Raw genomic sequence first — 25,714 nt, 5'->3', positions numbered from 1 at the left:
ACATACACACACAAAAAAGCAGCACTTGTTTTTTAAAAGTAAAAAGTAAATGTCAATGCATTGCTTTATTATTATTGCATTGTTGTATGTAATACTTAAGTTACAGTCCCTTATGCCTCTGAATTCCTACTTATTTCCAACCAAAATGCAACCCCTGCAACCAAAATCATCCCCTGACTGACGTTACTACTTTCTACTCAAGGACCTTGACAAAAATGTTGTGGAGTAAAAAGTATGATATTTGTCTTTCAAATGTAGTGAAGTTAGATCATCATTAAGATAGGGTGATAATGCATTTTACATACAAACAAATACAATATGCTGGTTCATGAACGTACACAGTGAATTAGGCTACTCTGTGTACCGGTGGACAGTAACAAAGTACATAGGCCCACTGTACACTTTTTGACTATCTGTAACGTTACTTTACTTGAGGAACTTTTTACTTTAAATGTCTCTAGAGGACAGATAACATTCCTCATTCCAAGGACACCGATTTAAAAGTAATGTTTTGACTCACCATTGCCCACCATTTCTATAAACCTCACAGACAAACTGCAATACCACTGTGCTCCAGCAGATGGCAGGGTCTCCAAACATTACAGCACGAAGGAGCTACCAAACAAAATATTGCCACTCACTTATGAAACAGACTGCGTTGAGCGTTTATAGTGTAATATATTTCAATATGTCCATAGTGAAAGTGTAGCCTACATTACCGAAATAATATAGCAACATATCTACTGTAGCTACTACATATTTGTGTCATGCTATGATTCCCATACTGATGTGTAAAAACAAAAGGCCTTCCTCTTTATCCTGTCTCAATAATGTCAAGTGAACTAAATGTATCAGTTAAAATAAACTAATGGCAGAGATGGCACGGACTTGACATTTTAGCACCGGCAAAATTATGAATAAACATCTCTTATTGACTCACTGAACAAATAAAATGGCACATTCTGAAATGGCAAGCTAGAATGTGCCATGTTTTGGTAGCCAAATGCACGAGCGGCCCATTTTTAACAACAACTCAACCCTACACTGAATGGAGGTTTCAAACACATCTATGAGAGTTTAGAAACAGCCAGAGGCTGTTGGAAGTACATTATTCAAGATGACAGTTAACTAACAAAGCATAAAAAAGGTTGCTGATATATCAATATGAATCTGAAGCTTTCCTGGACGTAATTAGATGCATTATATTATGATCGGTCAGTTTTATTGAATCAGCCCACCACCAGCACCAAGACATCTTCAAAGAAGGTAATGAAATAGACAGTCAGAGAACAGGAGCCAGCCTGCTGAGTGGAAAAATACAAGTGTGTCCCGAAAAATGAGAGCTATTTCTAATTATTATACATGACATAATGCCCATGAATCATACACTCTTTTTAAGATACATGGAATATGTATCTTTTTGAGCCGCCAGGAATATTCTGGAAGCACTTAGTGAAAATAGGATGTTAACAATAACACAAAAGCACCACTTGTCTCACACACACTTTGAAATAGATTTTGTACAGCTGATTCATTAAAATTCATTCATTCACATACTTAATGACCAGTGTGTGTCTTCAATGTTCAACATTCTCCTTCTATGGCTTAAACATGGTTTTAACAGGGTTTTAAATCCAGTACAACTTAAAAACATGTGAAAACTGCAGATTTGAACAACTTCCAACCAAACGTATGTAATCAATGCTCTTAATTTTTGGCTCTAAAATATACTTGACACATGAATGACATTTAAAAGTGATTTGGTGATGCTATTAAAATACATAAATAGAAAATACTATAAAAAGAAAACTTAAAAATAAAGATTCATCTGTCTTGTACATTGTCAAGAAAAACCAAATCTAACTATCATATGTCTGTGTTTCTCTGCCCAGTCCTTCGGCAGTCTCCTCATCCATCAAACACTCATTGAAGTGTCCATCAGGGACAGTTTGGTCCCTTAATGTCTCTGGAAGGCATGATGAAATAAATAAAGTGGAAACAAAAAGAGCTTGTGTGTCTTTGTGCAAAATCAACCAGCCAGCCAATGGTGTTCGAGCATCCCAGCCAGCTGTCATGCTATTGGCTGATGTGTCGCCAAGGAGGAGAGGAGTGCTGGAAATTGAGGAGTGAGCTGTCAATGAATCAGTGTGTTTTGCCATTCAGTTGTGTAGTTCGAGAACACATAGAGAACTCAGAGTTCGTCTCGCGAGGCTCGGGACGCAGGCGGTGGTGTGTCCCCGGTGACACTGTTCTGGGCGACGGAGCGAATTTGTGCCTGCTGGGCAGTTTTTTGGGCATACTGTCTGTCCCAGTCTGTGTTGACAGCATCGTCATCCCAAATAGTGGACGTCTCAGTGTCGCTGAAGTAACCCGGCTCGCCCGTATAGTGTGTTGGGTACAACAGCAATGGCTCAACAGAGAAAGCACGAAGATCCCTGGGATCAAAGTGAGACATGTATGCCTCACTGGGAGAGAGAGAGAACAAAGATAAGGGGGGAGAAAAGCAAGGGCATGGGAAAAAATACAGACAGGAAGAAAATAAATAGTGGATAAATTATTTATGGTTTATTATTGAATTTTTTTTTTTTTTTATAGATGTTTCTTCTGATCACCAAGGTAGTATTTATTTAAAAAACAATATGTTAAAACAGTAATATTGTGAAATATTACAATTTAAAATAACAGTTTTTTATTTATATTAGAAAAATAAATGCCAAGGCTGAATTTTCAGCATCATTACGTTAGTCAGTGCCACATGATCCTTCATAAATCATTTTAATATGCTGATCTCATGCTCAAGGAAAATTTCTTTTTATTATCAATGCTGACGACAGTTGTGTTGTTTATTTAATTTTTTTTAAACTATTATATTTTAAACAAAAGTCCAAAAGAAATGCAAGTTTTGATTTCTTTCAAAAAAAATCTTTATCTTGAACCCCATACTTTGAACGGTAGAGTATATAATGTCACAATTAATTTACATAATGTATATATTTTTTATTATATTTAGTAATGATTCTGTGATTATATGATGGCTATGCTAGACAATCTCCATAGGACATGAAAACATTGCATTACTTACAACACTTAATGCGTATATACAAGAGTAAATTCACACACTTGGGGTACACAATGAGTCTTTATCTCACTCTCACACACACACACACACACACACACACACACACACACACACACACACACACACACACACACACACACACACACACACACACACACACACACACACACACACACACACACACACACAGAGAGAAAGTGAAGTATATTTATACAGTAATCCATCTGTCTTATACCAATGGCCCTTCCCCCAAACTCAGCTATCAATGGGAATTTTGTCCCTCTAACGTGGGGCAACAGGAAGAACTGGCCCTTCCCAAAATTCCTCAAAGAAAGAGCAGGGAGACGGGGGAAGCCAGAGAATGCTAGACAACAGGGGAGAAGGACCGCAGGGTTCTGAAGGAGAGAAAGAGAAGGGCCAGTAAAGGCGACAGATATGGGGGCACAGCCAGTGCTAAGCAGTTCTCCCACTAGAGGAATTGAGGTAGAAAGGCAGTCATTGTGTGACCCAGCAGGGACACCATACTTATTTTCTCACTCTGAACAATCTACCACTGTGTTTGTGCCACTCAGCAATACAGCCTCAGTGTGTGCCTATGTGTAACCGCTGCAAAAAATATATCAATCCATCTATCACTGCATGGTTATGGATAAATTGAGAATCACAAAATTCTGAATCATCTAAACAAAATATGGCAGTTTGAATGAATGATTCAGTGACTCACTCATAAAGACTTCACTTGTGGATTTCCGGATTAACACTTCACTGGATGGATTAGTGTTTTTAAATGAATCTCTTGAATGAATGATTCAGTAATACATTAGTCACTTAACAACCTACTGATGTAACAATGTAATCGATATAATCTTTATTTGAAGTGTCAAGATACCTTCAAAAGGCGATTTACTCTATTTTGATCGCTAATGTAGACACCAGTGTTAATATCTGAACAATAAACTTTTATTTCAGTACTTCTGTGAACAATTTTAATTACTGTGACACAGAAATAGGGATTCTTGTGTGGTTGAAAAGACTGTTTTTGAAGTTGTTTTATACTTACACATGACAACTGCTCTCTGGGTCAGATGTGATCGTACTTTTAAAAGGTTTAGACATAGCCGAATCATTGTCATTTAGAAATAAGCATCCATCCATTCATCCATCCATCCATCCATCCCACTTACTTAGGGTGTTTGTTGAACATGACTGGCAGAAACTCGTCTACAGGGAGCATCTTGCCAAGTGGCTGAGCAGCGAGGAGTTTCTTGGCCCCCTGCTGTGAAAGAGCGTAACCTAGAGTCCAGTATGAGTAATCGGCCTTCACCAGGTTATTCACACCCTCTACAGACACCTCCGGCTGAGCCACTTGCATCCGCTTACGGCCCACATATCTATGGAGAAAGACGAAGAAAGAGAGAGATGTAGAGATGTAGAAAGATGTTTTTGTGAGCGGTGAAAAGGTGTTATGTGCTCGTTATATGATGTTGTTATTCTTACATGAGGTCCCAGTTCAACTGAGCTTTTTCAACATCCTCCATGACGGTCTGTAACCTCCTCTTAAACCGAGGCTCAAACCTCACGTCATCCTCCAACACCAGCACATGTCGCAGACCCCTCTCCACCACCTATTACACACATTGTGCACCTGTAAACTACTGGGACTACAGAAAGCACGTTGTCTTTTGAAATAATTGTTTCAGCAAATGGTAACATTTACTGGAGAGTTGCTTTTTAGCTGAGATTAATTGTACAGTTATACTATATTAATAAATTTGGTTTATGTTAAAATCTAACAGCCATAATCTTAAAAGATGCCATTAAAGGCAAAACAAAGACACAGGAATTCCAGTGTCCCTGTGTGTGTGTGTACAAATATAGAGCACATTCAGCAAACAAGGTCTTTGTTTTAAAGCAGTAGAAGCACAAATTCTATGTTTTGTTGTGATAATTATTAGATGTGTTAAATAAACCTGATAAAGAAAAAAAAAATGATCTAACAAAAAAAACATAATTTTTTATACAAATCTTAGTCTTGAAAGAATATCAAGCTCAACAATTCAACTCTTTACATAAGTTATAAGAATACAAATGTATTAAACCAATATAATTCTTTAATTTATGGGAAGTGTAAATTTTCCCATTTAATTCTTCCCCAATCATTTTCATGTAATTCATATTGATATTTATTTGACGTGACGCAAAAAAAGAAGAGAAGAAAAAAAAAACAGACATCCCAAATTGTGCACAAAAAATATATATTGCAAACTAGGCTATATATAAAATTAAAAGAAAATAAAGCCACTCTAATCTATTGATATTTAGTTTGACATCCTGATGTTGAAAATCAGCATTTTCTTATAGCCTAGTCCCCTTGTGGTGAAAATCAAGCTTTTAATGTCTATGTAGTGTTTTTAATAAACTTTAAGACAAACCATGTGCAAATTCACACCATGAAATTCAAAACCATGTGCAAAGTCAACAGTCAACACAATTGCTGAGTATTTTCTCCTTAAAACTGCAGTAAACCAAACTACCTTGTAACCAATCATGTCAACGAGTGGATCTCTGAGCTGGTGTGAGTGAGTGGAGGCGGGGCTGATTTGCATATTCATAGGACCGTGTATACTGACTACAGGGTGACTTTAAGGACACCACTACATGTTTATTGAACAAGTCAAAAATTACTTTGGACCATGTTTTTCTGGACCATCATATTTGTTTATATGCGAGTGTGTCTTTACCTGTATCCAAGTGAAGTGGTGGCTGAGGAAGCAGCCAATCTCTCCGCGTGTCAGAACCCTACCGGAGTACGGATCTTTATATTCCGGGATCATCTCTATACCAAGAGCCTGAAGCTGAGACGTATTCAGTGACCTAAGAGAGTACAGAAGGTAAGATCAACAAAATTGGAAGCACTTTCACATGAATTGTTCTGCCACATTTCGAAATACCCAAACATCATAAATGTGATGCCACAGAACGTCCCCTTGATGACCTACTTCCCATCTACAGCATCAACCAGCGTAGCCTCAATACCCAGCACCGCCATTGTGTTCAACATCCGTTCCCTCCGATCCGACCTCCGCTTCAGATTAATCAGAAAGATCTGAGGGAAAAAGAGAGAATGAGAGAGTCTGACGAATGAAGCAGGACAAAATAAGAAAATGTCACTTCAAAGAAGCCTAAATCAGCTGAAGTTTCTTTGCAGGATAACTATCATGAGTGTCCAGTCAAGCAAGGCATTCCAGAGATTCTCTCACCTCATCAAAGCCCATCTTGTCCTGGGGTTTGGGTGGAGTGAAGAGGAACTCGGAGGGTTTTATGTTATGATCGACTGTAAGAAAAGGCATTTGACGCTGATTAAATGCACATCTGACAGTTATACATTGGAACATAACAAAATTCCATAACAATAAAAATGTATCCTTCAATTAATGGAGGTTGAAAATATAAAGTGTAAAAGAGTTGAAGTGCTGGAAAAAGGGTGGTTTATTAGGGGCAGTGGCCAGGGTGTTGTTCATTATGTGTGTTTGGCAATGGTGTGGGGACCAGGCAACAGTCCCCAAGAAGAAAATACATTTATAAACATATTCAATGTCACCCTGAAAACATAATAATTCACAAAGGTTTCAGTGAGTGTTAGGTTTAGGGTAAAGGCAAAGAGAAGAAAATATAAGCTCAGCATAAAAACCTCTATGACAAAAAACAAATGCAAAGAGAGAGTTCAAATGTATGTGATCAGTATATATATATTGGAAATTAAGATTTTTATTCAGCAAAGATGCATTAAATAGATAATAGATTTAAAAATGCCAGTAAAGACATTTATAATGTTACCCAAGATTTCTATTTGAACTTTTAATCATTTTGCCCACTGATAATAAGAATTGTTCCTTGAGAATCTGATCCGGATATTATAATGATTGCTGAAGGATCATGTGATACTGAAGACTGGAGTAATGATGCTGAAAATTCAGCTTTGACATCACAGGAATAAACACATTAAAATATAATAAAATAAAAAAGTTATTTTAAATCGTAATAATAAATCACAATATTACTGTTTTGCTGTGTTTTTGATTAAATAAATGTAGCTTGGTGAACAAAGAGACTATTTTCTTACATCAAACTTTTGAATTGTAATGAATGAATGAGCATCCATTCTTTAATAAATAATTGTATAATTGTATAATACTTACTCATGGCCTCAGTGATGGTGTGTATGAAACTCTCCTTCTCATCTTCAACACTTTGCTGGGCCTTCAGAGGTACAGGCAGAAAACCGTAATGTTCTCTGTTACACACATACATCTGTACACCTACAGAGAAAAACAACAGCATAATACATACACTTCATGGAAATTATCTGCTCGCAAACACTGTTTATCCCACCCAATACAATTAGAAACATGGGTGTTACATCATTAATATGTGTTTGTGTGCTGTTACTATTTGTATTCATGGGTGTGTTTGGAATCCTGATTTATCGACTTTGTGTTAGCTGTGTGTTGTCTGGATTTACTGTATGCTCAACTGCATGCATGCTCTCTCTCTCTCATTATTTCCTCCATGTAAGATCCACAAACACCCAAAGAGGCCATAAAACACCCAGCTGGAGCTAGTTATATTAACCACAGGGTTATCCGGCATTGACGCTTCACTAACACAAACCCCCCTCTCTCAGCAACAAATACTGGAACCGGACAGTTGGAGGTGCTCTGAATTATGTGTTGTGTTCTGATCCGTGTCTGTTCTGGGTCCCAAAAACAGGGGAACGCCACTTTAACTGCCTTTTTCTGTTTGCTCTGAAAATATTCTGTGCTTCAAAACACTCATTACAAAAACAACTCATGCACTTTAGTAATAAAATGGTAACACTTGCAATAATGGCCAATGTTTAAACAATATTAAATGCATAGGTTATCATGAAGTAACAATTAAAAAATACTTCTGGAGCATTTATTAATCTTGCTCAATGTTAGTTTCTGTATACACCAACACATTTTCAACATTTTCCCCTAGTTTCACGGACAAGACTTAAGCGTTTTTATTATATTTATTACTTAAGCGTAAAATGCATGTTTGAGCGGTTTTAACTGAAAGCAACTTGCACTGACATATCTTGAAATATACCAGTTCTATTGTTTTGTCTTAAGATGCACACCAGTAATCTTTTAGTAATTTAGTAATTAGTAAACGTAATTTAGGCCTAAACCTGGCTAAATCTATAATCTTAATATATATTATTTTGTTATGTTATAATCATATGTGATAAACAAATACATATACATTTAAAATATACAATTTTAATATTTAAATTTTATATAGAATTTATCAGATTAATAAATGCTAGATTTTTTTCAGTGTTAGTTATAGTTGATAGTAAGTTATAAATCATTATAAGTCGTTATAAATAGAGATTATTTCTAATGGTTAAAGGTGCAGTGTGTAGATTCTAGCGGCATCTAGCGGTTCGGTTGTGAGTTGCACTAAGGGCTCAACCCACTGCTCACCCCTCCCTTTCGAAGAAGCTACGGTGGCTAAAATGGGACATTATAAGTCCATGGCTGGCTTCTAGCTTTCTGCGGCTTCTCTTTCAAGGTATGAACAAAACGCACCCCGTAACGCTGTTTGTTCACTGTCGGCTATGGTAGAAACATGACGTCACAAAATGTCGACCTTCATAGAGAGGGGTGCCCGCAGTTATGTAGATATAAATGTCTCATTCTAAGCTAATAAAAACATAACGGTTCATTGAGTAAGGTCTTTATACACATAGTTATGGATCTTATATTGCATTTCTGTCAATAGATCCTCAGAAATATTACACATTGAACCTTTAAAGCCACCCAGTGGAGATCTCTCACCAGATTGTCGCGCGGAGAATGCAAAGACAATGATGTCATCAAACGCCCAGCTGTAGTCTGGGTGAGGTGGGTAGAAGGCCATGTCCAGCGTGGCGCTACGTCTCAGATCCATCAGGAAGGTGGAGTGCACCATGGGAACTGAGAAACAGCCCAAACGCTTCCACTCACGGATAGGCTGGTAGTCTGGGGTTCGCTTGTAATAACCCTGAGTTGATGGCAGAGAAACCAGGCTATTGAAGTACTGGTCATAATTAGACTTCATTCTGAATGTACAAATTAGTTTGAACGCATTCTGTGTACTATTGAAGAAATCTTGCCTTATAGGGATAGTTCACCCAAAAATGAAATTCTGTCATCATTTATTCACCCTCACATCATTTCAAATTTGTATGACTTTCTTTCTCCAGCAAAATAAGTTACAATGGTGACCAGTTACAATAATAGTATGGACAAATATAATTTCTCAAAACATCTTCTATATGTTCCTCAGAAGAAATAAATTCAAACAGGATTGGAACAACAAGGGTGAATAAATGATTTTTGGGTGAAATATCCCTTTAAAATAATACTCTTTTAGTCTGTTTTCTGACAGAGTTGTACCTGAGGTGTGATGCCACACCAGAAGTTTGAGTAGAGGGACCGGGAATCCAGCATAGGCGCCACCAGTGTGAAATTCTCTGCCATCATGAGATCCAGCACCCGTGGGTTGGTCAGGAGGTTATCACTGTCAACAAACTGAGAGAAAGAGAGAGAGAGAGTTTATTTGTATCATTTGTGGAACATGAGTGGCATTTGATGAATATGGTTGGAGTATTACAGTAGTACTTGTGGTTTTATTTAACAAGTCTAACAGATTTTATTTAACAAGTCAACTATTACAAGAATGGCAGCATTGTACCAGGATATAATCAGCCCAGCGTTCACGTGCAGTCTTCAGTGCCGCCTGCCTGAGCTTCATTAGATGATTGAAACGAGACGGAGACCAGTGTTTCGGCCCCCACTCATCTGTGTATGACCTTACATCAGAAAAGAATATGCATACACTTTTTCTTAAAATAACATTTAAAACTGTTTAATTGGTTTAAAACCAATTTACTCCTATAATAAACAAACTTAATCTTATCATCTTCTACAGATATTTATAATATGTATAATATCTATTTAATATATTATAAATATATATGTTCCATGGAAGAAGGTCATAAAGGTTGACAGAATTGTTTAATTCCTGTTCTGGAAATCATTAGATTTCGATGGGAAATGACTGTATAATATAATAGTCATTAGTGCTAATTGACTTTGAAGCCATCTGTTCTGAAACGAGATGTTTTTAACCAACCGTGGCTCATCCATGGGTCTCCACTCCACGTAATGATATCTGCTCTGCCTGTTCTTCAGCCATTCTCTCAGGATGGCTGTGGTGTTGTCCACATTATGGTCCGTTGCAGCCCTTCAAGAAACGACAAAGGCGAGATTACTTCATTTTAATATAAACAAGACAAACTCCAAAAACAGCTGCTCGTCATGGGCAGTGAAAGAGAGATGCTTCCTTCAGGCTAAGGTGAAACAGTGAACCATGTGTTTTGAGTTAGTTTCCTTCTCCTAGACTTGTGGCAGAGCATGATAAGACTATTAAAATTCACATGAAGATGTCAAAAGTGCTATATGACAGTGCTAGCTAGCAGCTAGCGCTGTATTCCCAGAGATGATAAATTCCTCAGGAGTGGTTATGGGCTTGCAAGGAAGTGAGGCACTTGACAACCGCTTGCCAACGCCAGCTTGTGAGAGGTAAAAGATGTTGTCTAAGTTTCATTTTAGCATTTCAAGATAGCATAGCGAATGTAAATATGTTGCTGTCAAAAGATATGCAAAAGATGAGCCATTATAAAGACATCATAAAACAAGATACCATAACTTACAACAAAATGTATGCACAATAGACCAACTAATTCATGTTTTTACTACATTAAAAGCGCCAAACATACAAATGCTGTGACATAACAGTAAGTTTACCCTGTATTACTACACTGGGTTGTGGAAATCACATGTAAACAAACACACACAGTGTCCTTAGTTGAGTCAGGGCTGTTTGGCAATGCCAATGGAAACCTCCACTGCACAGGGACTCTGCAGTAAAACCGTGGAAAGAACCAACAAATATTGACATCACCTCAGTCGTCACATTCACACACGTGTGCACATTTCCTCCCCCCACCTTTACCAGAAATAAAATCTGGTGTTTATATTCATATTTATAATGTTATTCACAGCATTGCAGGCTGTTCTACAGTAGCAGGAATGTAATTAAGGCAACGACAAAGAGGCAAATTAAACTGGATTCTGTCATGGAAATTTTAGACTGTATATTAAACTAACCATGTTTCTAACATCTTAACTTATTAACCATCTAACATTTGAACAGAATGTACTATACGAAACCAATAAACTTGTAACTTTGAGTGTGCGCGTGTGTTTGTGTAAATAACAAATATGGGAAATGAAACTAGGCAGTCTAGGTTTGAAACCTTGTGATTATGAAATGAAGAACCAATCAAATTGTAGGGAAATTAGGCTATATAATGCATCATGTATAACTACAAGTTATACCAGTATAGTTAGTTTTAGGGAAACAAATCTAAAATAATTAGGTTTGAGGAAAAAATCCATTACAATTCTTTTCACCTAATGTGTAAAAAAGAGCATAAAAAAGATTAAATGAGCATTTTGTCTCATCTTTCAGTACAAATTATAAATCATTTAAACAATACAGGCCTAAATTTAGCTTAAAACTAACTTACACTGTTTACTTGATTTAAGCATAAACTTTGCTAAATTTACTAAGGTTTAGTCAAACAAGTACAAATAAAAACAGTTTGCCAGTGAAAAAAGGCACGACATGGGTTATTCCAAAAAAATATATTATCTGAGGAAAAAAGTATATCCTGTGTAACCTGTTCTATTAATGTATTCTATTCTCAGGTAAATTAATTAAAATAAATAAAAGGATGTTTGAATATTTTTAACAACACAAAAAAATTAATAAAATATATATGTATATAAAAGGGACTAAAACTGTTTGCCACACCTGCCAATGGAAAATTTACCGACCATAGATTTTTACCAGCCATGAAACAGATTAATCCTTATTGAAGTTACAAAAGTTGAAAAAAAATTTTTTTGTCTTTTGTTGTTTAATTAACATTAAAAACACAGACAGCAACAGGAATATTAGGCTGCTGTCACTTTAAGAGTTAATCCATTTTCTTTCTCAACTGTTTACATTCACTAATGACAACTGACTATGTTTACTAGGGTACCCACCAGGATGAGCATTTAGTCAATTTTGTTTGATTTGTTTGTTTGATTTTGTTTTATTTGCTCAATTCAGTATCGCACACTGCGAGTAACGAATTGAGTTCCCTTTCGCATCTTCTTACGTTTGAATATTTAAATTGGCAAGGCTTAAACGTTTGTGACGATTCAGCACCATCCGTCAGCTGTCCAGAGTGTCGTTCACGTTCTCACAATATTGCATTGTTAGAAATTAAAAAAAAATGCTACCGGCCAACTGGTGATTGAAACTGTTTCATTGACAACACTGGTTTTTACTCGCAGTCCTATGTACATATATTTTTACACAGCCGCCTCCCAAATCTACGCCTGTCTGCCATGAACATCTGCAGTGAATAATACTAGTGTAAATCCGCAAATACTAGATAACAGTGCATGCAGTGTGAGCATACTAGCACCACGCCTGCTATTTCGTCACTCTCACAAAGATACAGTAGACAACAACTCAAGACAGTCTTAACAACATATCCCGACAAGGAAAACCGAAAATACAGGCCAAGTTGTTGTATATATGTTTTTTTAACTATGCTTTACGGGTGTCCAAGATTTTATGAGTGTATGGCAGCAGAGGGAACAGACAGCACTGAGCTTGATAAGCAGTCTGGTTCTTTATCACTGGTTCGAAACACCTGAAACAGGTAATGACAGGTAATGCCGTGTCAAAAAGATCACTGGTTTCAGACACGCACTGCTTTTCTGATGACCTCAGCGAATGTAAGTGTGCCACAGTTGTTTTTAAAAGGAAAACAGCCCTTCAAGCTGCAACGTTTCCAGAACATCTGTAAAAAAGTCAGAAAAGCAATGCATGTGCATGTTATTATATGAGTATAAATGCACGTGTGTTCGCTTTTCTTTGCATGCAATTCTCATTCTTATGTTTATCAGTTCTCTGTTCATTCTAGCATTTAGGTTAGGTTTATATAATTTTGGTTTCATCACTCTGCTGCAACCAATATAAACATTTGGAATAAATGGGCACGCTGCATCTCTGTAAATGACTCTCTAATGGTTAATGATTCCACATGTGCTCTCCAACCCTCCAAACGTTGCATTTTGGGTTATGCTGATCCATGACAAAGTGTGCAACAATCTCTGGTGGGTATGGAGATTTATGATTTCTGCATGACTTTATGCTATATTACTATGATTACATTATGTCTGTATGAAGAAAATATCTGGATCATATTTCTCAAAATCAAAAGAACAATGTATAATGAAAAATCAAGCCATTTTTGAAGTCAGTGAATTTCTGCCTGTCTGAAGTCTTTGAGCCTGTGTCTTAGCTCTGGCTGCAGGAGTCAACATTCATATTCATGACCGGACAAGCAAACAGCCTGAAGAATTGGAACCTGTCTATGAATGACTCAAACTTCTGGTTTCTGAAGGTTCAATCTGTTATATATCCGGGTAGACACATTCTCCTCACCTTTCACTCTCACCTTTCGATCTCTAACAAATTTCCACACCCAAGGGCCACAACAGACATCTGACACACTGACCACGTTAAATCACTTCATTTTGTGAATATGGTCCAGGTGCAGTTATTTAGACACTTTCCCCCCATGTATTGATATATATTCTGATTTTTTATGTTTAGGACATACATCCTCAGTCTAAGCAGCAAATAATCTGATATTTCACTGGTAAACTACTTTTACTACTGAAAGTTATTTCACTTAAGTGGACCTCATGATAAAGGTGATGAAAAGTGTTTAGGGCTGCATGTGTGTGTATAGCAGGATATTTAACTCTAGATTTGAATGTATGCGTGCGCTCCTGCTGTGCTTGGAGGAAGCAGGACTTTGCTTATAAAAACCTTTTTGAAGTTTATTGTAAGTCTCCAGCTCATTATCTGACTTCTCAAGGCTCACTCTCTCTTTTTGTCTCTCTGTTTCTCCTCCATATGACCTTATTATTGACAGCATCTGGACACCACATGCTACTCACCTCCATACATGCCCATCTTATGCTTTTTCCACCTGCACAGTACAGCCATCACAGATAAACAGAAAAAAAGATTACATTACATTAAACAAAAATCCTGAATTGGATAAATCACATAGAAAAAAAAAGATCTTGGAATATATCAAAACTTGCACAGGCAAGTTCACAGTTCCTACTAGGCCGATTACCTGTTTCAAGTATAACAATGACAGTGTCTGCTGTATTATGAGCATGTGTGTAAATAATGGCAGAGAACAGTCTTGAAAATACATAAGTATGTTTTCTATATCAGTGCTGAGTGATTTTCTTTTAGATGCTCTGATGATTTGTAACATCACATTTGCTGATGCCACCCACCACCACACTCATAATGTTAAGGGATGGTTCATGCCAAAATGTTTTAATTCATTATTTACTCACCCTCATGTCGTTCCAAAACTGTAGGACTTATTCTCTTCTGCAAAACACAATATATTTTGAAGAACTGTTTTTGTCTATAAAATACAAGCAAATAGGGTCCAAGAAGGACCACTGACTTTTAGTGAACAGACATTTTGCTTTAAACTTTTAAAAACCTTTAAAGTTTTAAAAAGCTAAACAGTTAAAAAAAAGGCATACTGTTTTGGAACAACATGAGATAAGTAAATGATTATAATTTTTACAGTAGGTGAACTAGGCCTACTGTATCCCTGAAGTTACAATAAAATTTGACAAAGTTTGCTGCTTTGCAAATTTCAATGAAAATGTCCATTAGTTAAAACACAGCCAGACACAGATATGTGCATTTATGCATATATATATATGATTTCATAATCTGCTCAGTAACTGGGATTTTCACGCACAATCATTTAAAGGGTTTACAAAGAATGGTTTGAAAAGGGAAAAACATCCAGTATGTGGCAAAAATGTCTTGTTGATGCTTGAGGTCAGATGAGAATGGGCCGACTGATTCAAGCTGATAGAAGAGCAACTTTGACTGAAATAACCACTTGTTACAACCGAGGTATGCAGCAAAGCATTTGTGAAGCCACAACACGCACAAACATTGAGGCGGATGGGCTACAACAGCAGAAGACCCCACTGGGTACCACTCATCTCCACTACAAATATGAAAAAAAGAGGCTACAATTTGCAAGAGTTCACCAAAATTGGACAGTTGAAGACTGGAAAAATGTTGCCTGGTCTGATGAGTCTCGATTTCTGTTGAGACATTCAGATGGTAGAGTCAGAATTTGGCATAAACAGATTGAGAACATTGATCCATCATGCCTTGTTACCACTGTGCAGGCTGCTGGTGGTGGTGTAATGGTGTGGGGGATGTTTTCTTGGCACACTTTAGGCTCCTTAGTGCCAATTGGGTATTGTTTAAATGCCAGGGCCTACTTCAGCATTGTTTCTGACCATGTCCATCCCTTTATGCCAATCTCAACCCAATAGAGCATCTTTAGATGTGGTGGAACGGGAGCTTAGTGCCCTGGATGTGCATCCCACAAATCTCCATCAACTGCAAGATGCTATCCTATCAATATGGGCCAACATTTCTAAAGAATGTTTTCAGCACTTTGTTGAATCAATGCCACGTAGAATTAAGGCAGTTCTGAAGGCGAAAGGGGGTCAAACACAGTATACGTATGGTGTTCCTATTAATCAGTTAGGTGAGTGTATACATTATGGGGAAAAATGACAATATCCAAAATCCTTGTCCTTGTGGAAAACAGCTTATATAATCATATTAAATTGTGTTTTAGTTTTTTTTTAATGTAAAAATGTGGAATGTTTTTGAAAGGGGTAGGTTTAGAAAATTCTGATAATACTTTACACAACAAGCCCAACATCTGCATGTGTGTGTGTTTACTTTCCAGTGGCTCTGCTGCCCCATGCATGGGCTGACGTGGCTCACTGGCTCTATAGATTGAGGAGGGGGCAAAAGGGCTTGTGAAACCTCTGCTACTCAAATTCCTCCAGCCATCCTCTGTCAACGCAGGTCTGCCATGTCACACACAAACACAACTATAGAGTATGATGACAGTTCATCCCTGCTGAAAACAGCAATTTATGCCAAGTACCAGTTTCATGACATTTAACAAAACATATTTTTTACAAGTACATCATCACATCAAAAGTACCAATATATTTAATTTGATACAGCTGCAAACTACAGCCTCAGAGATTGTAGCAGATATTTTTATGAGCTTTTCAATGACTCATTGTTCACTTATACATCTGTTTTGGAGTTACAAATCTGATAAATACAACAAAGAGTCAAATTAGTTGTAAATCTTTTAGAAGAAAATCACAAAAACAAGCACACATCGGTAAAGACAAACATGTTTCACTCAAGTACAAAAAATACAGAAGGATCATTGACTAGAGCAGGAGAGATTCCCACAGTCACACCTGACGCACTGACAGAGTTTATCATTCACACTAACTCAGAGACTCTCCCTCCCTCCACCGTCCTGAGAATATACACTGTCATATCAGTATATACACATATCGGCTACACTGTGAAAACGTATGTGAAGTGTTTACGCAGAGAACAAGAGCAAGAGAGATAGACAGTGAAAAATTGAGGTGTGCAAGAAAAAGACTGAAACACGACATACAGTTTGATAACTTGCTGTGTAGACATTGTTAGTAATCCCAGCGGTTTCCCAGAATGATGAATCCAGCCGACAGCAACACAAACCTCACGAAATACCTCGCTATTCACTAATATATGTCCCTGCAGAGGTGCTCGCTTCACGCATGCATTTTGTCCTCAGTTCTTAAGGTAAGTGTGCCATTTGGGACAACTAAAAACAACTGAGACTGTGACAAAAGCCTCTTAGATTGTCAGACCCAAGGAAGCCTACAGTATATCATAATGTCTGGAGAGAGCTATGCATAAGCATTCCCAGATATCTCAACAGCAGCTGCATTGGACTACACAACATTTTGAGTAAATCAACTGAATCATGTAACTAATCACTCAAGAGTTGCAAGTGACACAATGAAAATGATGCAACAATTATATTATGATGAAATTTATGCATGTATATTTATAATTAGAATTATATACACTACCATTCATCGGGGTCACTACAACTTTTTCAAAGAAAGTAATCTCTTTTTTCAGCAAAGACGCATTTGATCAAATCAAAAGTGACTGTGAAGACATCACAAAAGATATATATTTCAAAAGTATATTTCACAACTTTTCAACATTGATAATAATCAGAAATGTATCTTGAGCAGCAAATCAGCATATCAGAATAATTTCTGAAGGGTCATGTGACTGCAGACTGGAGTAATGCCTGTTAAAAAAATCAGCTTTGCATCGCAGGACGAGATTACATTTTGAGAATATGTTAAAACAGACAACAGTTATTTTAAATAGTAATAATATTTCACAATATTACAGTTCCTTTTATGGGTCTAGAATGTAATATACAACCTATACAACCAAGGGCTTTCCAACTAAGTTAAATTACTAATTTATTCAGCCCTGACACAATTTCTTATGATATTACATGACTTTTTTAACCATTAGCCTACATTTTTACATAACAGCATTACACAGATTGTTTGGTCACCTGCCCTATAACTCAACCCTCTGCACACCAATAAACTCCTGCTCCAGCTCTACTCTAGACAGCCGTGACTAAAGCCAGCAATCGTCCAGCCGTCTGGACTTTTCTGCACCAATGTTCCTCTACTCTTGAACTCCTGGTTGAGGCCTTCTGAGGTTTGAGTGGATAGGATGAACAACTAAATGGAAACAACTATTGTTGGAAAGAGTGGAACCTGGTTCTGGACATGTTGAAAAGAACAAAACTGAAGGAGAGCAGCAGAAAAGTTCAAGTTAGGCTTTAGACCCCACTGAACTGATACTATGCCAGGGTTTTGATTACAGCAATGTTCATGCAAATCTAAAATAAACATAAACACACAGCTGTAATGAAATAAACACGATCATTTACAGAATTTCTTTCAGCTCAGTACTCAACATATCTCAATTCTTTTCTAAACTGCTTTGTTAACTTTTATTCACCATGCTTTGTTAATTTAACTTGCCAAAATGCCCAGCATTCCTCAACAGCAGCATCATATAACTGCTGGAAAGAACACCTGAGAGTCTAAAGGGAAACTTCTTGCATAGTTGTCAAGAAAATCATATCATCTCGATAAGACTAGACAGGCACAAAAGAACAGTCAGCTCTCCTTAACAAGTCTGTGTTTAATTTGATCAGTCATGTCTAACTGAGGTCAAAAGCTGTGTTAGCAGCATTAGCTTGAACACCGTTTCACTAATTACAGGACTGTGCCTCTAGGGACATGATGCTGGATTCCCACTCTTTAAAACTTCCCTCTGTATTACTTAAGACTGTCAGAGTCATTAATCAGGACCGTGTTAGATGAGACTGCCCTCTGGGTCTCCCACGTTTGTGCTCACAATTCTCTTCAGCATTACAGTAGCTTTGCTCATGCTAAAGCAGTCAATTGCAGAAACTCTCACTGTAACCAAGGTCCCTTTAAATTTGTGATGTAACAGACGTAGCGACAGATCTTTTCTTTCATATTATGAAGTGCATCAGAGTGAAACTGATTATTGAAAAAGAAAAAATTGAAAAGTGGGGATTTGGATCTATTAATTGGTTGTTGATTGGATGGAGGCAGATCTCAATGCGAGCTTGTAATAACAAATTGATTGGAAAAATTCTGCATACATCTGTAGAGAGAAATCTGTTATTTCAGAGTCCAAATTATTGTATAGCCTATTGATTAAACATGCAGGGAACTGATCACAGTAAGATCAATAACTTAACCAATATATCCAGTAATTTTTTATTTAATTGCACACTTGGTGGCCATCTTGGATACCTTAGGTATATAAGTACAGCAATTATTTACTTGAACAGTATAAAAGACAGAAAATCTCCAAACTGTTAGTCAGGATTACAGCAATTAAAATATTATCTTAAATGTCGCTTATTCTGTTCAAATCATGCTATATAACAATATTTTTCAGGCTAGCCGAGTTAATTCAAATTCTAATGTAAACATGCACATCGTCTCCACCTTATACCTTCTCTGATCCAATCTGAGGTACTTCCATAACAAATTAGAGAAGAGAAAGTGGGAGAGAGGTGGCATAGTGGGTGACCTCTGCACATGGTCAATAGGAATGGAATGTGGATTGTTAGGCCACTTGTTGTGCCCCTGTGTAATTTTCAACAGTGCCCCTCCCCTGCCCTTTCCTCTCTCTACCTCTCTCTCTCTCTCTCTCTCTCTCTCTCTCTCTCTCCATCCTTTCTTCCCCCTAATTCCCAGCATTCTTTCGCAAAGCAGTGAGACTTTTAGCCTGTCATTTGACTGCTCTGTTTGTTCAGTAAATTTCTAAAGGTCTTCCTGATAGTGAAAGAAATATAATCCAAAAACAGCTCATTCATTAGGTTAATGAAATGAAAATTCAACTTAATTATTTTCTAAATGCACGTATCTTACTGTGAACAATCTGTTTTTTTTTAATTATTATTATTATTATTATTATTATTTAATAATGTTAATTATGGTGAAAACGACAGGTTTCTCTCTGGTGACATGTGCAGATTTTTTGCAAGCTTGCATGAATCTGCATTCACTTATGAACAATCACTGATCTACATCACAATATAGGGATATCTCATATCGGATCATGGCATTATCAGCTTTTACAAGTTTTTACAAAACTGAAGTTCACAGTATAGTGAACAGAAGAAGCAATCACACGTAGCTAGGATACTGCCATTACTTTGATTGATTTTATTGTTTGATTATTATTAGCATTCCAATATTATGTCGCAAAAGCATAGAAGTTCAATTGGGACTACGGTAGGTGTGCCTCCCAAGTCAAATTGCGCCCCAAAATGATGCTGACAGAAATTTTCTCGTAGGCAACTTAAAAAAGAAAGTGCACTCTAATAGGCTATAAAGAGAACCGGACATGTTGCTTAATTAGCAAATGTCTTTCATCTTCATTTAACATGTAATTAAACCCTTGCTTACGCGCGTGACAGTGTAGTAAACCGCTTTAACAGGTCTGCTTCACGCAGACAGCGGCGTCTCTGTTCGTCTATCTGCCTGACAGAAGGTTTTCATTAACCTTACCTGCATGCGCGCGCTCTGCTCCACAATAACTCCACTATGTACAAGACCTTCTCAGTTTTCAACCACCACACTTGCTGCAAAAGCAAACCATCTCATCTCTCTCACACACATTATCCGTCCTAAACAGCAGTAGTGCAGCACTCCACAACAAATTCTCACCATATCGCAATCCGGTCCTTCGGGTAGTCCAGGCGGTCGATGCAGCCCAAGTAGTACGGCAGGCTGTGCGCCGAGTTCCGAGCCAAAATCGCGATCATGACTTTAGGTTTAAGCAAGGAGGATTCGGGCACGGGATTAAAGTCCTGCACGTGAGCCACAAGTTCTCCACGGCAGTTTTGCGCCATCAGAGCGCAAATCACAGCTACAATCACGAATCCCTCAGCTGGCATCTCTGCCTGATGGACAAAGCTGTCACAACCTGAGCGGGTATACTGTATGTGATTGAATGAGAGGCTGGAAGACAGAGAGAGGGTGGGTAAGGAGGAGTAGAGAGAGGTGGAGAGGTTTAGAGTGGTCACCTTTAAGAAAGTGGGTTGCCTCCTCCAGATTTTCACACCCTTCATCACCATCACCAGGACAGATCAGTGAGGAGCTTATGAAATATGAAGTTAGTCAGACAAACAAACAGACAGAAACACAAACACACACACCTTTGTTTCACTATATTAAACTTTCTTTGATTCACAGGTTAATATTTTCTACCACCCAACCCAACTCATATAGCCTAGGTTTTTAGAAAAATATAGCCTACTTGAAGTGAAAATTCAGTTTATTTTTAAGTGTATTTATTTGCACTTTATTAAAATATATATTTTAGGTATAGCTATATTTTAACTGTGTAGCCTACTGTAAATGATCATTGTATTAAAATATACTTTCAAAATATATTAGGCTATAGTATACAATATTTTGAACAAAGTATAGCTAAGTTTTGTTTGTCTAATAATGTAGCCTACATTTGTTATTGAAGACAAAGTATGCAATTTGTGATATTTGAAGAAAGCCAAAGGTAATAATCAGCCTATACTTCGTAATGAAATTGTAATGTACTAGTAGGCCTAACACAAATAAAGTAGGCCTACTTTATGTTTTAATATCACTAATCAAATCAATCATGTAATTAGCCTAGTCCCTACACAGGCTATAATATTGGTAAGTACTTGAAGTTGATCCAATTTAGTACACTAAATAGACTTATGTTATGTTATGAGTTATGCTTTACTACAATTTAATTTGTTTCAAAATAGCACACTTCAAGTGAACTAATCATTAACACACTTGAAGTAGCCTACTGATCATTAGGCTGCAAGTATAGTTAGCATTTTTTTTTCACCAGGGTAAAATTGAAAAAATAAAAAATAAATAAAGGATAGGCTATATAATTGTTTATTTATTATTTGGGATTTTGAAACGCTGTTGTACAGAGAGATTTATATTCCCTGCTCGATATCATTCCATTCGCGTCTCGTCGTGATTCCTAACACTTCTGAGAGTTCACGAGAACATGATCGAATTCACTAACGTTCCAGCTGACACCTGCTCCCTTTTGGCGAATAGCAAGCAGTAAATTGTAGCCTATTGTTTGTAGCTATAGCCTAATAACTGTAGCCTATGGAATTTGGGCGCGAAACAAGATTACAATTCTAAGAGTGGGTTTATTTAGTTTTTGACAGAAATCTTTTAAAAGTAGCCGACCTGAAGAAGTGATATTTTTTTTCTTTTCTCTAGGGACATTTGACTTCACTTCTGCATTTTATTGCGCTGTTTAAAACGTTTAGCCTACATTTAATATTATGGTGACCCCTAGTGTTTAAAAGTGAAAGAAAAAAGTATAAAATGAGCGAGTCAAAATGTTGTTTTAATGCCAGTTAGCATTTAGAAATGTTTGTGCGGTTTGCCTGCTAAATTCAGTTTAAGCATCTGAATTTTGCAATAGAAGCGGATAAATAGTGAACATCTAGAATGTAACATAGCCTACGCCATATGAAAAAGGTGCAAGTGGACAGGCAATGAAAGCTAAAAATCAAGACTTAGCCTATTCATGTATGGTCAATACAAGGGAATGTAGCCTATATTAAATACCTGTACAACTACAGGTTCTCCTTAAAAAACATATTTGACATTATAAGAAAAGTGATTTAAAAAGTAGCCCTATGGCCTTCGTTTTGATTTGGCTGACAGAAAAACTCTGAGCACAATGCAGCAGACAGCTGGCTCAGAGCTCTGGCTGGTGAAAATCTGGTTTTCGTCTGCTACATCCATGTCTGGTACAAATACTCACATCAAATTAGTTATTCTGACAGTTACCGCAATATTTTCCTCTGCCAGAAATACATGAGAAGTTTGTATCACACCGCTGGTGTAGGCCTATTAGGCCTATGCATAGGCCAACACTATAGGCAAATGTCAGTGGGGAAAGGCCATGACAGCTTAGTGAATTGAATTCAGTGTTGAAAGTGAGTTTTTGAAGAGGCTAACTGAAGTTCTGGTGGGAATGTTTTTTTTTTAAAGATGAGTGAATTTCAAAGAGTGTATAATTATGACACTAATGGACCCCATTTATGAAGGGCTACAGTTAAAAGCAAAATTAGGCATGTAGGAAGTGTATAATGGAGGAGAAGAGGGGATGGGAATAGAAAAGAGAGAGATATTTATGTGCAGAATGAGGATAGGGAAAACTGAAAAGGGGAATGAGGGTATTACAGAGGCCTGCTGGATTGAGTTAGATGTAATTGCTGTGAGCTCATGTTGGCAATGTAGAGTGACAACCAAGCCAGAGCTCTCACAGGGCTAAACCCAACTCTCTCAATCTCATATCTTCCTTTCTTCCACTTCTCCTACACACCAGATGGAGCTCAGTCACACACATACACATTCTCACACATTAAAACCATACAAAACTATCAAGATCCACTTTAAAAAAACAACCATCATGAAGCCCTCTGTGTTCAATTCCCCTCACCGCTGTCCTACCACCAGCTTAGCCTGGTAAAACTCACATTGTGTCACACCAGCACACCACGTGAGAGAGAGACTACGGCCAAACTTCCAGAACATATTGTTCTCTAATGAGGCAGCATTCACATGAGAAGGGATTTATTGGGTTTTACCTCACAGTGGAAAGAATATTCTTTGCCCATTATTCCTGACCGTCTGGTTTTCCTCTTCTCTGAAGATACTTTTAGAGCTGTACTAGAACGCCAAGATGAAATAACCACAGGTCATGCATGTGTAGTGTGACAATGTTGAAAATATAGATATAAAAAATATCAATAAGGACAATCCTGTTTACACTCAAGATTTTATCAAACAGATTTGAAGGCAGAATGTATTATTTTTTTATTCTGTGCAAAATACAGTACAGTACAAACTGTCCTTTGACTATAAACACAGACATATATATATATATATATATATATATATATATATATGAAGAGTTCAGATGCAAAAGCCTCTAAATGCCATTTGAAATTTTCTTCTTTAATGATGATTTTTATCAAACTTGTATATTTAAGTTCAGTAATTTCACTTAAATAACAATTAATAGGTAATTATCATCGCCATTTAAGTGAAATTACTGAACTTAAATATACAAGTTTGATAAAAATCATCATTAAAGAAGAAAATTTCAAATGGCATTTAGAGGCTTTTGCATCTGAACTCTTCATATATATATAAATAAAGATGGTTTAATCTTTATAAAGTGAAAAAGATGGTAAATTACAGTGTGTGTGTGTAAATATATATCACACACACATAATTTATAAGCCTTGTTCACCAATTATATGCTGTAATTTACAATCTTTACCGCTTTTTGGGATCTCGTTCCTAGTAAGAATACTGCAATGCCCTGAAGTCCAGTGATATAAAATGTAAAAAAAAAAAAAAAAAAAAAAATTATAATCTAAGAATAAATTGAAATATTGCATTCTAAAATATTGTGCATGTGTTCATTACATAATATGGAGAGAGAGGGGATATTTGTGTGCAATTAATGAATTAGTCACAATATAATAAATAATTCTGTACAGAAGCACTGGAAAGTAGGCTAGTAGTAAAGGCAAACATTATTATAAGGACTGAAAAAAACATTTAATGAAATAGTGACCAATCACAGCATCTAAAATAGTCACTGTGACAAAAAATAATGAAAAAAAAAAAAAAAAAAACTAACTAAAATCATGATGCTCAATTTAAAAAAAAAAAAAAATTCTTTACAACTAGCTAGACATTTTTAATGTAGTTCTGCTCTTCAACCTCCAGGTGGAGACAAAACACAACAAGTGAATGAAAACAAAATGCAGAGTTGGTTCGTCAACAGCTCCAAATGTCTTGTTTGAGGATTCTCCGTTGGACAGCAATTTTTTAGTTAAATTTTTGTAAAGTGTATTACTTGAACTCATGGAAATCTGCACATTTTTGCATTTGAAATTCAATCCCTGAAGCCAATAAGTATTTTTAACGTTATGAGTCAGACCATTGACAGGAAATATGACGCTAGAATGGATTAATGATGTCAGCAAAGCAGTACATACGTACGTACACACACACACAAACACACACACACACACACCAACCAACCAATTAATCGGTGAGACAGCACACAAACAGAATCCATAGCTCCTGTGTCTTATATTTTAATAGAAAAAGAAAACATTGAACATAAAAAAGGATTCAATCCAGTAATTATAATGACAGATGCTTGGCCAACGCTGTGTACTTGAAGTGACCCCACCCCACCTCATACTGGTTTGGTGGTCTCCGTGAATTGTAAGTGTACAGGCTGACAACCAGGTGCATTTTAGCCAACACGACTAAATAAATACTATTAAGTGAGAAAGGCAGGGCGAGGAACAACAGAGGTTAACACTGTAGCTAAACATACACAGGTCTACGACAAACATTTCATCCGTTTGACATCGATTAACACAGTTAGACCTGGCTCTCTGACACAGATTAACACAAACACGGGCCTCGAAACACACACAAAAAAAGACAACCCCAGTTCTTTCATTGGACAGCATAAAAAGTCGATTCAGATCTTTAAGTTAAATGCTGCCTGTTTATGGGTGGCTGTAATGGATATATTTGGATATGTGTGAGGGTGACTGCTGGTACTAGTGAGGCTATTTCCGTCCCTTTTGTGAGAATTTAACAAATAATAGCAGGATATACAAATTGAAAGTGAGAACTTGTATGTGGAAAGAGGGTGTGGTGATTATTTTAGCTTTAAGTCTTTCCCCATGTATGTGTGTGTGCGCGCGCGAGCGAGTGTGTTATGGGGTCACTGCACAGCCCTGACCTTTATAGCACACGCTTGAGGAGGTTTCATCTATGCAGTAAA

The 25,714-nt window shown here is 37.0% G+C and overlaps 1 protein-coding gene across 1 annotated transcript; it reads right to left on the bottom strand.

The window, feature by feature from the left end:
• Positions 1–106: 106 nt before the first annotated feature.
• colgalt2b (collagen beta(1-O)galactosyltransferase 2b) lies at positions 107–20,837 on the bottom strand. Its single transcript, XM_039677056.2, has 12 exons — positions 20,530–20,837; positions 10,286–10,396; positions 9,845–9,962; positions 9,547–9,681; positions 8,947–9,151; positions 7,279–7,398; positions 6,340–6,413; positions 6,079–6,185; positions 5,821–5,953; positions 4,577–4,704; positions 4,264–4,470; positions 107–2,465 (listed from the first exon to the last, which is right to left on the bottom strand). Exons 1-12 carry the CDS (start codon positions 20,757–20,759, stop codon positions 2,192–2,194), a joined length of 1,842 nt encoding a protein of 613 aa, XP_039532990.2. The 5' UTR covers positions 20,760–20,837; the 3' UTR covers positions 107–2,191.
• Positions 20,838–25,714: the final 4,877 nt, after the last annotated feature.

Source organism: Pimephales promelas, chromosome 14 (genome assembly GCF_988280905.1).
Source record: "Pimephales promelas chromosome 14, fPimPro1.hap1.1, whole genome shotgun sequence".
NCBI classification, from domain to species: Eukaryota; Metazoa; Chordata; class Actinopteri; order Cypriniformes; family Leuciscidae; genus Pimephales; species Pimephales promelas.
The sequence above is the reverse complement of the archived record's forward strand: the minus strand, read 5'-3'. Positions and strand labels throughout refer to the sequence as shown.